Below are 14,282 nucleotides of genomic sequence, written 5' to 3'. Positions count from 1 at the left end.
AGGGGGTTTAGCAAATGGTCAATTGACTAATTGTTTTAGCAATAGATTCTAATGATTAATTATAATATTGAATTATTGCCCATAAAAGCCTACATGAAATGTATAACTGTTACTGTCATCTATGTGATTCAGCTGGTTATCTGCCAGAAGATAAAAAAAGATTGTGTAGTCTAGACATGCCATAGTTAGGGAGGCCTGAACATAGGGAGGGTAGTGAGTGTGTGTACAGTAGTATTTTTATGCTGTTATTAATGCTTCGAAAATAGATGCCGCAATGTTAGCATTCATAACACCAATGTTAACATTTCATAATAGTTTCAGATGAAGAAAGCTTATGGAGAGCAAGTGTAGAGTGCCAGTCACTTTAGGTGTTGATTTTGGGTGGGAGAAAAACTGGTGGTGATGCATTTCAAATTCTTCAGATTAGAGCTCCATCTTTTGATCAAGCCAAGGTTTAACTCACACCCAGCTGTGAGCGAACCAACATGAAATACGCTTTTGAAAAGTACCGTTAATAGGAGACGAGAAATACTCTGGAGCCATGGTAGCAGTAGATGGACTGGAGATCAAAGAGACAGCATTCTCTTTGTTAGCCAGTGTCATTGAGGAGGTTTAAGGCAGAAGGAGTGAGACCTTCAGAAAACACAAGGTCTTAATCACTGTACATTATTACGAGTGTTCAAAAGCCACTTAGACCTTCACTTGTGTGTGCATTTGGCTAAGATGGGAGATTAAAAAGCGATATGTCACTCAGTCATGCAAAAAACTGCATTCTCCATCACACTTTCGATAATTAATGTTTCTGTGAGTGTGCTGCGGATTTTTACCTGACCAAGTAGTCGTTGCGTATAAGCATCAGGTGCTGCAGTATAGACAGGAAATAGGGCTCTGCACTGCTGTCCTTCACCATGCTCTGTACAATACTGAACACGTCCCCCGCATCAGTGTAGAGAGTCAAGGACTTGTACGTAAACCAAAACACTGCATTTTAACATAAAAAAGTAGAAACTACTGAAAAAAGAAAGAAAGAATTGTATATTTTTAGGATTAACTGACCTTAGCTGGATGCTATGTACGTTTCAAATGTACTTTATGTTAGCCATTCTTACAAGAAAACAGACACTGAATTAGAACTTAGTGTTAAACGCGTCAGTTTGGAATATTGACAAGGATATTCCAGTTCACTTTTGATGTCTTCCAACCTGTGAGAGAACTCCATCATATCCTCGTCTTTGTGCTCCTCAAATACCTTTAGCTGAATGTCAAGGGCCTCATTCCTGATGGTTGTCAGAAGCTACAGATGGATTAGGGTAGAAAAAGATGAAAAGGCAAAACAGATTAAAAGATTAAAGCTAAATAAATCTGAGGGAAGGGCTTGACATCAACACCAAAAAAGAAGTATCAAGCTCAAGTAAAGACAAGAAGCTCATTCTAAATGCCATTACTGATCATGATAACAACAGGTGTTGGGACCAGCTTCTCATTTTAATTCATTTGCTTCTCTGCAGTTACAGCAGCAATGTTTACGACAGATAAACATGTTAGGTAGATGGTATGAAAGCCAGTAGGAAGATTATTAGCCAAGGCACTAGAAACGTTATTGGTTTCTGGGTCCTAACACAGATGGAGGACGTGCAAACCCTCCTTCGTGTTTTATAAAATATTTGGTGGGGCACATCTTCAATATTTCACTGAAGTGGACAACTCATTTAAATAGTAATACAAGGTGAGGGTGAGTTTTGAGTGACTGTGTGTGAGTGTAGTGTATGTGTGAGAGAGAGTTTGGTGTGTGTGTGTATAAGAGTTTAGTGTGTGTGCTGCTTACCGGCAATATCTCTTTCAGGCCACAGCGCATGAATTCATTTCTGATGTGCAGCCTGAAGTCCAGTTCATCAGGGGATGTTACTAGTGCATTGATGAGCTGCATGCATGCCACCTGCAACATGAAGGGTGCACAGGAGAGAGAGAGAGAGAGAGAGAGAGAGAGAGAGAGAGAGAGAGGGAGAGAGAGAGAGAGAGAGAGAGAGAGAGAGAGAGAGAGAGAGAGAGAGACGATTGACTTCTTCTCCCAGAAGTTGATGAAGTTGATGAAAAGCTTGCCGGCATGAGTTATGTCCCTTGGAAGCAGAGGACCATAACTAATGCATGTCTATTTTTTTCCAGTCACCAACTAGAGGGGCTGATTTTAATATTAATGCAACAACTGCAGACCTGTGCACAAAACTAACCAACAGTCAATTTTAGGGCAAACTCGCTCTTTTGGAAGTTGTTTTTCCACCCCTCCCTTCTGAGTTTGGTTTACTGCACAGGGACCGCTGCATCCTGTGACTTTCCAACTAGCCAGGCAAACACAGACAGAAAAATGAATTATTGATCAGTAAAGAAATCCACTCATGTGTGAAAATAAATAAATAAATAAAAATGGGTATCGCAATGCTTGAGTCAAGGAAGGATAGATGTTTCCAAGTTCATTCTCAATTTGATGCCACTTTTGTCACGGCACTCAAGCTTAGTTATTACCGGTCTTCAAAGTAACATTTTAACATCATAATACAGATTACTTGACATGTGAGTGGGGTGCAATGGCCACATTTAAAGACTGTAACAAATATTTAAATGATTTCCTACCATCCACATATCCTTTGGTTTAAGTACACACAAATTCATTTTAAGTCAAATCTTAAACTGAAACTAGCTGGAGACACAATAACAAGAGACAAAGGGGGATTAAGAAAAATCACTGCAATGTTTACATAATTTGTAATTTGATCACAGCTCATCAGATCTTTTAATAATTTACTATGTGTATATAACCATCTACATTAGCCTAAGCTTTTTATTGAGAATAATGCACAGGTTGGTTACAAACATGTGAAAACACTGAAAATGTGGACATATTTGATTCCAGTGATGTTATTTGTCTATTTACACTTATTTTCTAAATGCAAACGCTCCTTAAGCCAAAGGCTGCCAGGGGGGACGGTGTATAGATGTCGTCAAGTAGAAAGAAAGCCTTTGGCCACAGAGCCATGGTTAGGATAACAGTTTCTGTGCTTTAATAATGCATGGGGTTAAAAAGGAAACCGCTCTCCTGTGTTAAGAAAGTGGGAAATAATAATAAACCATAAATTCCTTCCCTCACTACATCCCTCTACTGTTGCTTCCACCCTCTTATAGTGTCCCTACAGTTTTGCACCTGTCAAAGGTAGTTACAGCAAACTGAATACAAATCCTAAGGATAACTCTACAGGGGGCTAAAGAGATATGATCTTTTAATTAACTTTAACATTGGTCATTGCATGAGTATACGCAACAACCAAAGGAGCAAATTCTAATGCATTCTAGAGTTTGATGCTCTGTCTGTGTGTGTGTGTGTTGGATGAATGCTCTGTCTCTTCACATCCCTTAGCTACCAATTAAAAGTGCAGACAACATACTGTAATCATGAAATACATTTTTGCGACACAAACCGATGCCGTCCCTGTTTAACGCAGCGCATATGCAATATCTCAACTGGATGTATCAGCAGGGAGATGATACATCTGAAGGATTATGCCCACAAACACAGGGATTACATGTAAAAGTAGAGCATTTGATGATAAAATGATCAATATGCATAGACAGGTAAACATTTCTCAAACCATAAAGTGGATTAGGGAGGGGAGGGATTATGAGTTTACAATATAGTAATTTTGAAACATGAGAAAGGGAGAGCTTCTTTAAGTATAGATTAGAGAAATCTGGGGTTGTCTTGATGTTTTTTATTGTGTTCTCGTCATTGTTTCCTTTCTAAATTCTTTCTTGCAACGGTTATTGCTTTGCTTTTTATTGCACAATGAAATAATGCCTGGTTTTGCTAGCAGTATCAGTAAATGTTATTACATTTGGCAACTGCAAATCATGGAAGATCTTTATTTTACAGTAATTGAGCAACCACCACCATTACACAATGATTGTGTTTACATTACTGCCTTGTTATGTTGCAGTTACTTATTTGACCCTTAACTTAACCCTAACTAGGACATTCAAGTTATTATTTAATGCATAAACCAATTTGATCTAATAATAGTTAAACACTAGGCACTGAATAATTCGAGAATACAAAAAAGGTGATAAATAAAAGCAATACATACTGTAGTTGCTTTAATGTTGCAATTGTCACCAGATCTGTGATTTGCAACTCTTAATACCCAGATTTTACATAAAACTAAAAATGTCTTTGTGTAAAATGGTCAACCTCCTACAGACATTCCATATTTTATTTCAGTGATATATGAGGGAAATAGCAAAGGTGTCAATGGCTGTACAAAACATGTACTTTGCACTTACTTGTAATTGAACCGAGCGATCTCGTAGTCCCTGCACAATGGGACTGAACCTGTCGATGGCTCGCCATTCCCCTGCTGTGGTGATGGCTTCCAGGACCTTTTCCAGACTAAATGAGAACATGCATGAGGGAACAATTGGCAGAAAATAAAGACAAGAATTCATTGAAAGAGATTTTGAGCATGAGCACTCTTTTATTCGATTGCATCTAAGTAAATGGGCTTTCTAAGGGACTTTTATTATTGTAGCTCTGTAACACATTAAGATTTGAATAGGATTGTGATGACAATTTAAAATTGATAAAACGTTTAATGAATTCAATTCTTACTTAATTTCTACAACTAAATCAACTTCTGTTCAACTGGATATATCATTACTGGGAATCTTATACATACAAATGCATATTGTGTTACTTTTTTGAATTTCTCTTAAAATGGCTTTTGTAATATCTAATATGGCACTGCAGTCGCTTTAAATCTCACAAACTAGTTCGCCTGGAAAATATTTTCTGCATATTTACCAAAAAAAGGCAAACACCTCATTTACACCAGACACATCTCTTGAGACACCTTGTCAATTTAGAGTATATTGGAACCAGTACTGTGATACTTTTGAGAGTAACAATGGCACTCGCAAAATCACAAGCTTGTCTTACTCACAAATATTTAACTCAATGACAGTATTATGGCAGTTCAGCCTTTTGCAAATTGTTGGCTGTTTAATGCTTTCTTTTTTATATTGTAAGCCTTTGTTTTGAATGATAATAAAAATATATTAATAAAGGGTAGTTGTAAGCCCATACAAAGTATTTCAACATCAGAAAAGCAGTAAAGACATGGCTCTGTTGACAGTATGGACAAATGAAGCCAGAACATACGTGTTCTCTTCGCCCACGATGCAGATGGCTGACAGCAGCTTCACCACGTCAGTCATCATCGCAGACTGGGTGGGATCAATGGCTCTTGCCAGTAATGCAAGACTTTTCTCCTCTCCCAGGATTCGATCCAACCCATACTGCAGTAAACACAAAAACATGATTACCCGGATATGCTGCCATTTGCAACAATAAAACTACAATGGTCTATGAAATAGTAACACAAATCGTATTACCTTAACACAAAAGTCTTCCAAGAACACCATCATTACAAAAAAGGTTGGACTGTATTAATAATAAAAAATGTTCAGGACAATTTTTATATTATGTACATATGTAAAACTTTTAATTTGATCTTTGTATGGCAATAAAAGGGGCCTTTATATTACCAAATAAAGCATGAAGAAATGTTTTCTCTTTTAATAGAAACAATACACAGTGCTTTTGTAGATCTGGTAGTACACCAAGCCTTACTAAGCACTCTAATCATATTTTCAGTTTGCCTGTTTGATGTGTCAGCTAACCAAGTTATGTGGTATTCAAATATTACCCGTGTATGTACAGTTATGTGTACATAACTTTTTCTTATTTACAGTTTGGATTTTTCTGTCACTTTTCCGTTCCATCTATCATAGTATAGTTCCCTATAGTTTTGCTGTGCTTCATGCTATACTTTACTTTATAAACCCTAGGTGATCGTTTAAATCCTCAATACCAGTGTTCACATAAACAGTACAGTATATAGTAGATTAACAGTGTCAATAATTAAAAGTCAGCGGGTACTAACAAGTAATGAAAAGGAAAGAAGTAAAAGCTGAGAGCTGCTATACATTTATAGTAACTATGCAGTTACAGTACATCTAATCTATATTAGCAAAATCAGTTTTCTTGGAAGTGTTAAGCTGTTCAAAGGGCAATTTCACAGCGTGGTACCTTTTATTATGACCTTATTATGGCATAAGTGACAGACAAAAGAAAATATGCAACTGTGTGACTTGATGCAGAAAGGAAGAAGAAAATAAAAGTCTACACTGACAGCTGGCAGAGAACACCTGTCTTCTTGGCATTGTGGGCTCATCCTGTCCCGAGATGCCTCTCTAGCCAGGGAAAGGTCTGGGCTGACAGAGAGGCCTACGGGTAAATGCTGGCATCTGGCGCCTGTTGAGACGCAGGATTACATGAGACCTTACAGCACACTTTGTGCCAGAGCGCCTTTGTATCCATCTCCGTTGGGTTTTAGCTCCATGTGACCACTCCATTTTTTTTTTTTTTTTATAGTAACTGTAGACTAACATCATCCAAGGAGGAAAAGCTGAAATGATTGTGAAATAACGCTACATCCACAAAACATAATTTTATGCAAAAGTGTTTAAGCCTGTGCAATAATTCAATATTGTTGTCCACTGACCGTAAATGGAATTATTTTATCACAGAATATCATCATGTTGTCATTATATACTGTACAGAACAAGAAGCCTAGATATGTGCAGATATGTGTCACTCAGTGCCATCCCGATTGCATCAGGACATTAGTAAAACTCCCCTGAATCGGCTCCATATTGATGTTTATCTTCTCCTCCACTGGTCATAAACTCTTTGTAATTGAAATCCCAGGCGCCTATTTTGGTAATAGTGTGAAAACACCAGATGTTAATGTGGATGGGATTAAAATTACCCTTGGAGATCAGATTCAACTCAAACTACAAGAAGTTATTCCAGATACTTTTTTCCCCAAGGGGTTAAAGGACAAAACTGAGATAATCCAAAAATGTATTCCATTCATTAACAACAATAATGTAGGAATAATTTACAATCTGACTTTGGGGACTACTGGTGATACTGCAAACACGACTTGCCCCTTCAATGACTTAATCAAGGTACATAAATTTGCAAACACTACCAAGTGAAGCTTATGTGGGATATTACGCCCACAACAAACACTTCCCAAGACTAAACTGTGAATCAGATTAGTATAGTCTTCCTGTCACAGCTTTTCATTGAAAAATGTATATAACGTAAAACAAAAAATGTAATTAGCTGAAGAACATTTCTCCTTCTAGTTGTTTTCTTTAAAACAAATACTTGCAAACACTGACCATTGATTACAGGATAACATCATAACTTTGATGTTTAAAAAAAAACTGATGGGATGTCAACAGGGAACTTGTTATAAAACCAGAGTAACACAACTTTATCGTCATTACCTTATTGTTCATGAAGGCTTTGAGACACTGGACAACTTTATGTTGATTCTTTTTGTCAAGCTTATCTTGCCTAGGGACAGAAAGGGAGAGTGAAGAGGAGCAGTTAGTAGGGCTGCACGATAATGGCCAAAATGATAATTACAATTATTTTGATCAATATTGAGATCACGATTAATTATCTGTTGATTTTAACAATAACAAATTTTATTGTCACATACAGTAGTTATAATTAGCCTATAGGCTATTTATAACTGCTTTCACATCTATACTGTGCGTCCATGAAGACTTGAAGACTACAAATTGTTTGCAGGGTGAAAATGTGTGTGCATTGTCATATATCCAGATAAAGGACTCTGATTAAATCCATATGGAAGTGAGACAGGTAAGAGTAAATGCATAGACCTACTGTTTCTTGAACAGCAACCTTTCCAAAATGTCCAGCAGCAGTCCAAGACCCTCATGGCCGAAGCTCTGCACCCAACTGAAACAAAAACATCAATCAATATCCCAACAGTGTTAGACTGACACCTGACAACACCACTTTCATACTCATCGGCCACTGTGGAAAGCTTCAGAAAAAAACAAAACACAGGTAGTATTCAGTATTTTGTGCCGAGTATAAAGGCAGAAGTTTGTAAACATAGAATGTATCATAAGAAAAACTGCACTAATACATTTTAGATGGAAGGAAATATCAGAAAGCACATTCAGACACAGTTATCTATTATGTATTATCTCAAAGTGTATAGTCAGAGACAATACTGAATTTGAAGATAACCATATTAAGATATTTTAGAATTTACAAATATATTTTTAGAATAAACACATGAGGAAAATAAAAAATTTTAAGAAATTATCCCCTGAATTATTATTTAAATAATTAATAAAAAGGAAGTGAGCGAGACAATACAAAAATAGAAAATAAAAAATAAACTTCCCATTTATCGCTGTTGAATGGAGAGAACTACTTGCACTTTTAGGCCAACATGTAGGCAAATATCAATATACCAGAAATAATCTAATGGTGCCCAATAAAGTATATAAGCATCGATCAAGCCCTGATTTGTGTTGCAGAACAAAATTCTACACACTAACAACCTCTGCATCTCTGATGTAAAATAAATACCCCCAAAAAGTTGAGCAAAAGAGTCCCCGTTTAGTGTTTTAGTCAACAAAATATATTTCTTAGGCAAGCAATAATGTTCCGACAGAAATATCTGTGGTGATTATCAGAGTGGGCTAAATGTTCAGTTGCAGACCAAAGCCACATGTGAGGTGTCACAACAAGCACTTTAATTAAAACAGAATGTCATCAACATAAAATTCAAAGACAGGGTCTTCTTTCCTGTTTGAAAATATATAGCTGCAACACAAACTATCAAAAAACAATAGCCTATTTTAAATAAAAATATATCTGAGAAAGTTTCAACAACAGTAACGCACAGAGCTGACCATAAGCCTGCGGTGGAAACCCAGATTGAGACGTATAATCTAAATGTGCTGTATATATGTCCAAGCAATGCCTCTAAAAACAAAATAATACCTGAATATCCCACCTTTTTGGGAAATCGCTTAATTCGGAATATCCAACTGGAATATGTGGTTTACATGACCTGTATCAAATCCGAATATTGTTGTTTTTGGAATAATAGTGTGCATGTAAACATACTCAGTGAAGAGTGGATTCTCTAGTGACAGAGTGATGGCTGACTCGTTATGAACGGGTCCAGCGCGGGTTGAATGCGTATTGGCAGGTCAACATCGTTGCAACCCTCTTGTGTATGTAATGTCTGTATCATCCGTACTCTGCATTTATGCCGCGTTTTCCACAACTATGACAATGTGGCCATGGGTCATGGGTCTATCTGGTGCCATCTTACACACTACTAGTCATTGAACTGAAGTAAGTTACATCCAGTAACTACGGCCCTTTAGTGTTTCCGCCGTGTTTTTCACCATGGTTGCTGCCACAATGGAAAGTTAGAGAAAAAACATTGGTAGAAAAACAGGTTTTCCTGTCATGCTTAACAAGATATAGAGCTGTGTAACAATTTAAACTGTAGACAAATGTCAGCAGTGTGGACCGGCGCTGTTGCAGGAGTGAGTGTGGGAGTGGGTTTGTGCGGGGAGTAAGAGGAGAGAAGCAAACACAGCTCCACAGATGAAATGGGTTATGTAACGAAATATCAAACTATATCGATATAAATGGGATTGTCTGATCCCATATCTTGTTATAATATATTGACGCAAGTTTTTAAATCAATGTACAGCCCAGGCCTAGATGTAGATGTAGAAGGTGAACTATGGCCTGGGCTACTAAATTCTTTTTGGCTCCACATACGATGTGATAACGGTTAACACTACGCAGAAAATAGGGCTTTCCTTTAAATAAAATATTTCAGTCTTCCCACTTCCAAAGTGTGTGTAATAGTGGAGCAAACCAAAACAGAAGCAATATGCTTTTGCCTAATGAAAGCAATTCAAATTTTTGAGATTTCATAGTTACAATCAAAACAGAAAGACATTCAACATTAAAAACTGTTACTTTTCCTTGTTACCAACAAATAAAATGCTGGAGCTCCAAGGTCGATACAGACATTACATACAAGAGACGTTTGCAGCGATGATGACCTGCCAATACGCATTCAACCCGTCAATTTTAAATTAAAAAAGACCAATGAACACTGCAGCCAGGCAGCGCTCTGACTGCAGCAGATAATTTAGTCTTAAGTAAGCTTACTTAGCTAACGTTGGTGCTTCCAACTTTTGATAAGGAAACTAACAGGCAAAACGTTTCAAACAGAGGCCCATGTACCATTTCCAAAAATGTCACAAAGGCTTCGAGTCTAAACGGTCTTAAGTGTACAGTAATGATTATGGCTCAACGGATAATCATTATTAAATCTTTTATTTGAACAAATGCAATTAGCTAATGGTGAAGGCCAAAATTGATTGAATGTGGAATAGTTAGTTAAATGTGTGGTATAACATTATTTATTCCTCTTTTAATTGGTATATTTAGTGTTTTTTTAATAAGATAAATGCTGGAATAATGTTACACATCCCTGGAAATTCATATCCAAGTTCATTGAATGAAGATATAAAGTAGTTTGGATGGTGTCTTGTGTTATAATGTTCCATAACACGTTTAATCTGTTACACAGACAACATTAAACTTCTAGATAAACTTTTTGTAATAGAATGAAGTAGAATTTTTTCCTTAAATCTTTTAGCCCTAGTAGTGATCATCGGTATTTTTTTTAATCACCATCATCATTGAACATCAGCTAATCATTAGACATCACAGCTCAGGAAGTACAGTAGTTTGTTGAATATGTGTAATTTTTCTGACAAATAAAGCAAAAAGGCAAGAAAATAGGAACATCCTTATACAGGTTCTCAGAGAACTTGGCTAAGAGAGGCTGACAAAAAGGGTCCCTGCCATTCTGATGGAGAAAGGTTGCAGTCAAGGCAGGTACAGTCATCAGGCTCTCATGTTGGAGAAAAAAAAAATCTATGTAGCCTGCCATTCTGGTTATAGAGCAGGAAAGGCAGGGGTTCTTGTCATGAGCTTCACTGAAATGCATAACTCAGTGGCAACTGCGTGCTAGTTTTTCCTCATTGGCAGCTGAGGCAGAGAGCCAAGGAAAATAATCAGTTGATCTATAGCAGGAATTATTGCACAGGAAACCAACAAGCCTGTTCTGTCAGGGTCTGCTGCAACACATTTGAAGACATCTGTCTTAAAACACATGAGTGAAAAGGGGAAGGTAATGGAAGGTAGTTGATGGTTAGGAAGAGTTGGGATAAGGCAGATACAGCTGGGCAGACATTGTACAACTATTGATCTTGTAGATTGTGTTAACTATGACTGCATTTAAATGTGCCTTACTTTTACGCTCACACTGTACAAATCAATTGAATGGTTAAGACATATGAATAAGGCTGCTAATGTTGTTATTGTCATTAGTCATCATACAGTTAGGACCCAGAACAGTGATGTACAGTATCAGTGCAGAGTGGCCAGAGTCCCTTCCATCTTTACATAAGTCCCAGCAGTTCTACACAGGATGCTTTCATAGCCATAAAGAAAGTTTTGGTAGTGTGCATATTTTACAAATATATTGGTGCAAATCAGCTAGTAACCAATCAGCATAAATGGATGTCGGCGTCATCATCATTTTCATTTTTGACACAAAAGTGCGCTAGTGGTTGCTAGCAGCAGTAAACGTCATCTCAATTAAAGTAGAATGTTATTTAATTGTAAAATAGCTTAGATTAACCTGTTGACCTCTGTTGACCTCATCCAGAAAGCTAGGCTGAGGTTTTGCCTGCCTAGGAAACCACCATCAATGAGCACAACACCAGACCAAACTGAATTGCTAAAATAATTGGAGTTCTGGAACCAGAGTAGTATATTTCCAACATACTGATTAGAAAGTGTATAGAAATATGATTCTAGTAGCAGCTGTCCATCTGCAACTGACACACTTATATGTGGCTAATTACAATCTTCTATGTCTTGTGTGAACACTGCATAAAAACATTTCAACATGACTTTCTTGGTCAGTCTCTCAAGATGTGAAGAGATACTGCAAACTACTTGTATTTGATAAACACTCATTATTGCTCACTTCAGATCAAAAGGTATACTGTAATCATGTCACCATCAACAGATGCAAACGAAACACAGCAGTATTTGACTGAGGGCTATCATCTCAGAAAGACACCAAGAAATAGAACGAGGGAGAGAGCATTAAAAAAAAATTTTTTTTAAAAAGGAAAACAAATTTATCATCCCATACCCTGGGAAACAAAAACAGTCATAAATCAAGGAGAAAAATGAGGCGCCTTATCTGGCTAACTTCACAGCTAAGGTAGCTTGACTTCTAACAGTCTCAGGAGAATGCCTCCAAGGTTCCCAGGCAGTGCAGCAGTGTTGCACTCCGCTAAAGTGATTATGAGCCAGAAATAAAAAATTAACTTTAAAATGTTGTCCCAAGTAGAGCAAGTTAACTGACTAGAGGAGGGCTCTCCAGGGACAGAAAGAGAAGGAGGCTGAAGGCACAGCAATGTGGAACATCTGAAATAAAAATACAAGTTGTTTTATTCAGTGAGGACTGATTGATGCCACTCTATTAACGCTTGTAAAAACACATTTCTAAAACGTCTTAAAAGTAAGGTATCAAAGTAAAATAAATTCTGCTATAGTGTTTTTTTTTTAATGGTTTAAAAGATGGGATACATTTTTTTTATAATTCCCTTTAACAAAAATTGCAAGGTAGCTTTAAATCTTTTAATCTTCAAATTGCGAGACAATTCATCAAGGCACCTACTAGGGCTGCATCTTAACATAAAAAATTTTCACTTACATGTTTCGCGAGAAACATGTAAAAAAAAAAGTATAATATACATTTGTTTACAATTACATGTCCACACTACAGTAGAGGACTGCAATGGGATCGAGATCCCGTGGGTCCTGCGGAGCCCAACACAAACATTGCGGGAGCAGGCGGTTTTAACAGGGCTGCGGCTAGGAGCGGGCGGTCCAAAACTAGCCAGCGGATCCCGGGATTCAGGAGCGCTGCTCCTGATCGGTGCGGTAACCGACTGTTAGCTTTGCCTAGCTTGGTTTCATAAGAAAATCAACAATGCACACGGAGCATCCAGTTAAACACCAACGCTTTAACACTCCTCAACTCCCTCTCTCTCTCTCTCTCTCTCTCTCTCTCTCTCTCCTTTCCAGGGGTACTGTGCCCCCTCCCTTTCTCCTACGGCGACTTGAGGGATTCAATCAACATGGACTTAATTAAATTAGTCTGAGAGTGCGTTAAAAGACATGGAAATGAAAGGAACTAAAAACAACCTGAACAAAACAAACCACAGCCAACAAAATGTTCTAAAAAAAGTGAAATAAATAAATGAATACAATGTCACGTTGCCCTTATATTGCACTAGAATAACTAATTATTGCACTTGAATGTAATTATAGACTAGAATGTAATTTGTCTACTTATTGACTGACAGGCATGCATATTGTGAATACTACACAGTAAAATAACTAGTTTCCTTGTGGGAGGGGAGAAGACACAAAATCAATGGTCAATCTATTGTCAATCGATCTAATGTCTTGATGTGGAACCCAACACACACACACACTGTGGGGACGGGTAGTAATGGTCAGAAATATACAGGGAGCGGTAGATTAAAAAAACAAAACCCGCACAAGGCTCTACACTACAGTACCTTTGAATATTATATCATGGACATATTTTACCAACAGTGTATGCCTTCCTTAGACAACCCAAAAGCATATTTCTCACAACATTATAATCATTTTCGTAGGTCAATCTTAAAAGACCCTCTTCATCCCTACAATCTACAATGACAGAATACATAACCTACCACAACATGAAAAGCAATTAAAACATAAAAAAAAATGCAATGTGTGTATCAATGCACTATTATTGGGTAGCCAATGAATGCTATGCAATCCAATAAAACAGCTCAGCTATAATTTCTACCTTTACAAAAGATAATAGTTTTGATGGACCGTGCCAGACAGGTGATACTTTAACCATGTTTATTATTTAGGTGGTAGAATGCAGTAGTGGTGTACTGGAATGCCTTGTATTGAAATGTGATTCAAATATTATTCCGCCTTCCTGTTGGTTTAAAGGGATAGTCAAAACTTCAGAAACACATTATTGATATAATGCAGTCCAGTTCAACACCAGTATAAACTGTTGTGCAAACCACAATAATAAACAAAGTTAGATGAATACCTGTCATTATCTTTGAAAATGTAGAATTTGTGGCCAAACTTTATTTGTACTACCTCTAAATCCATTGTTATACTGCTCATTTTAGCCAAACTT

At 37.2% G+C, this 14,282-nt stretch overlaps 1 protein-coding gene across 7 annotated transcripts in view; it reads right to left on the bottom strand.

Annotated features, from left to right (window-relative positions):
• LOC117942269 (protein diaphanous homolog 3-like) overlaps nt 1-14,282 on the bottom strand; it is a 166,691-nt gene that overhangs the window by 126,394 nt on the left and 26,015 nt on the right. For all 7 annotated transcript variants that reach the window (XM_034867767.1, XM_034867701.1, XM_034868086.1 and 4 more), the window contains 7 exons: nt 7,811-7,885; nt 7,405-7,474; nt 5,204-5,340; nt 4,330-4,435; nt 1,826-1,936; nt 1,176-1,294; nt 828-944 (listed from right to left, as the gene is read on the bottom strand). In XM_034867767.1, coding sequence (XP_034723658.1) covers nt 828-944; nt 1,176-1,294; nt 1,826-1,936; nt 4,330-4,435; nt 5,204-5,340; nt 7,405-7,474; nt 7,811-7,885 — 735 coding nt within the window. The remainder of the gene's footprint in view (nt 1-827; nt 945-1,175; nt 1,295-1,825; nt 1,937-4,329; nt 4,436-5,203; nt 5,341-7,404; nt 7,475-7,810; nt 7,886-14,282) is intronic.

Source organism: Etheostoma cragini, chromosome 1, assembly GCF_013103735.1.
Source record: "Etheostoma cragini isolate CJK2018 chromosome 1, CSU_Ecrag_1.0, whole genome shotgun sequence".
NCBI classification, from domain to species: Eukaryota; Metazoa; Chordata; class Actinopteri; order Perciformes; family Percidae; genus Etheostoma; species Etheostoma cragini.
The sequence above is the reverse complement of the archived record's forward strand: the minus strand, read 5'-3'. Positions and strand labels throughout refer to the sequence as shown.